The 2,278-nt window shown below is 34.3% G+C and overlaps 1 protein-coding gene across 1 annotated transcript; it reads left to right on the plus strand.

Moving 5' to 3' along the window:
* Nucleotides 1-302: 302 nt before the first annotated feature.
* LOC123699574 lies at nt 303-1,791 on the plus strand. The gene has a single exon (XM_045646549.1). It carries the CDS (start codon nt 303-305, stop codon nt 1,020-1,022), a length of 720 nt encoding a protein of 239 aa, XP_045502505.1. The 3' UTR covers nt 1,023-1,791.
* The last annotated feature ends 487 nt before the right edge of the window (nt 1,792-2,278 follow it).

Raw genomic sequence — 2,278 nt, forward strand, 5'->3', positions numbered from 1 at the left:
TTTATCTTGCCCTCATTGTAAACGAAATTATCATATAGCTTGTCTGTTTCCAACTGACAAAAAGAAACAATTGTCAAGTGAATATAAAAAAAACTGGTTTTGCCCCGAATGTTCCACACATCAGTCAATATCCCTGAATACTGAAAATACCCCAGTACGCTCATGCGCTCAATTGTTGCAACGAAGTCCTGAGAACATTACAACACGTAGAGGTGGCACGTCTTCATTGAAATCCCCTATTGCTATGAATAATAATCCATTATCAGCTGATTGTATTCGAGAGATTACTTATATCCGAAGAGATGGAAAAGTTGCGCCGCTCTTTGGAGTCGTCAATTATGAATAGAATTTCGTCAGATTTAAATTGTATTAAGCAAGAAATTATTAGTTTAAAAGACAGTATCACATTTATAAACAGTAGATATGATGACTTCAGCAAAACTATTTCAACGCTTGAAAAAAATGTTAAATCTTTTGCTACAACGGCTACTGAGGTCTCAAATCTAAAAGATAGTATTAAAAGCTTAGAAAATGATAATAATACAAAGGAGCAGTGGTCCAGACGTTCAAATATTGAAATTTATGGTATACCTGAAAAAAAGGGCGAAAATCTCTTTGAAATCCTAAAAGTCATAGGTGAAAAATTTCAATTCCCATTAAACCTAAGCAGTGATTTGGATTTTATCACACGTGTCGCTCCGAAAGATAGAGATAATAAACAAATTAAACCCATCGTTGTGAGATTTCAGGCTCGTTACAAAAAAGACGATTTCCTAACCCAAGCGAGAAAATTAAAACTAAAAGCCTGTGATATTGGCTATTCTGGCAACAACTCTTTTATTCACTTCAACGACCATTTGACTAGAGCCAATAAAGTCTTGCTAAAACGTACCAAGGAATTGGCGAAGGAAAGAAACTACAAGTTCGTATGGGTTAAGAACTGTTCGATCATGGTTCGTCAGGCGGATAACACACCGTTGATTCACATCTCAGATTATAAAGATTTAAACAAGATAAAATAAGTATTATATTTCTAGCTCAATTTACTTTTTTAATCTTTAATTTAATTAATACGTTTTTAATTAATGGCATAGTCATGGGAGCTGATCGAGGGATGTCGAGAAGTTACTTGTTCAAATGTAATTTAGCAAATCTGAACACACTTTTATTAATTGGGGGTCTACTCATATTTACTCAAGGTCTCTTGTTTCTATTTTTTGTGTTAACAATGTTTGTTTATTTTATGTGCTTCTTTCAGTATATCTATCTATGCGGTGATTTAATACACTTATTTAACAATGGCATCCCCTGAACTTTCATTTTACTATCAAAATGTGCGTGGGCTAAGGACCAAAACAAATATCTTTCTCCAAAATCTTTTATGCTCTGATTACGATGTAATTTGCTTATGCGAAACTTGGCTCTTACCAGGCATATTTGATGCTGAATTGTTTGATCACCGTTATAATGTTTACCGATGTGATAGAAACTATAACCTGAGAGGAGATACGTTAGGTGGCGGTGTTTTAATTGCTTTAAAACGTGAATTATTAATTCGATCCTCAAATTGTATCGATGTTACAGGTGCAGCTGCTGATATAATAGAGGTATCGTTTACGCTAGGAATTTCTTCCCACCCTAAAGTATACCGAATTTATTGCTGTTATTTTCCACATTGCCGTTTGCAGTTTGATGTTATGACTGAGTTTTTAGAAACTATTTCTACTTCTTACACAAATAACCCAACCGATGAATATTTAATCCTCGGGGATTTTAACATTTCATCCGCTCTGTGGGGTGATTCTCAGGAATACCCAAATATAATCAATGCTAATGATCAAGATGTTTTGATCAGAGCTATGCATTGTTTTTTAAACTTTACAAATTTTAGTCAATACAACAGAATTCCTAACAAAAACAATAAGCAACTGGACCTCGTCATTGCAGGATTCGAATGCACTGTTCAGCACTGTAAAGAACCTCTTATCGTGGAAGATTTTCATCATCCTGCTTTAACTGTTAAAGTGGTTGTATTGAATATGAATTATCTTCGACCGATCCCGCGTTTTGTTCGCATCTTTCGCGCTGCTAATTATGATGATATTAACCTAGAGCTTTCTCGCTGTGATTGGTCTAGTATGCTTAATTCGGAGAACATTGATATTGCTTTGAATAATTTCTACGATTACTTATATGATATTATTGAAAAATATGTTCCAAAGCGACGAGTGACAGAGACAAAATATCCAACCTGGTTCTCTAAATCATTAATAAAAAT

This window comes from Colias croceus, chromosome 18, assembly GCF_905220415.1.
Source record: "Colias croceus chromosome 18, ilColCroc2.1".
Classification (NCBI taxonomy): Eukaryota; Metazoa; Arthropoda; class Insecta; order Lepidoptera; family Pieridae; genus Colias; species Colias croceus.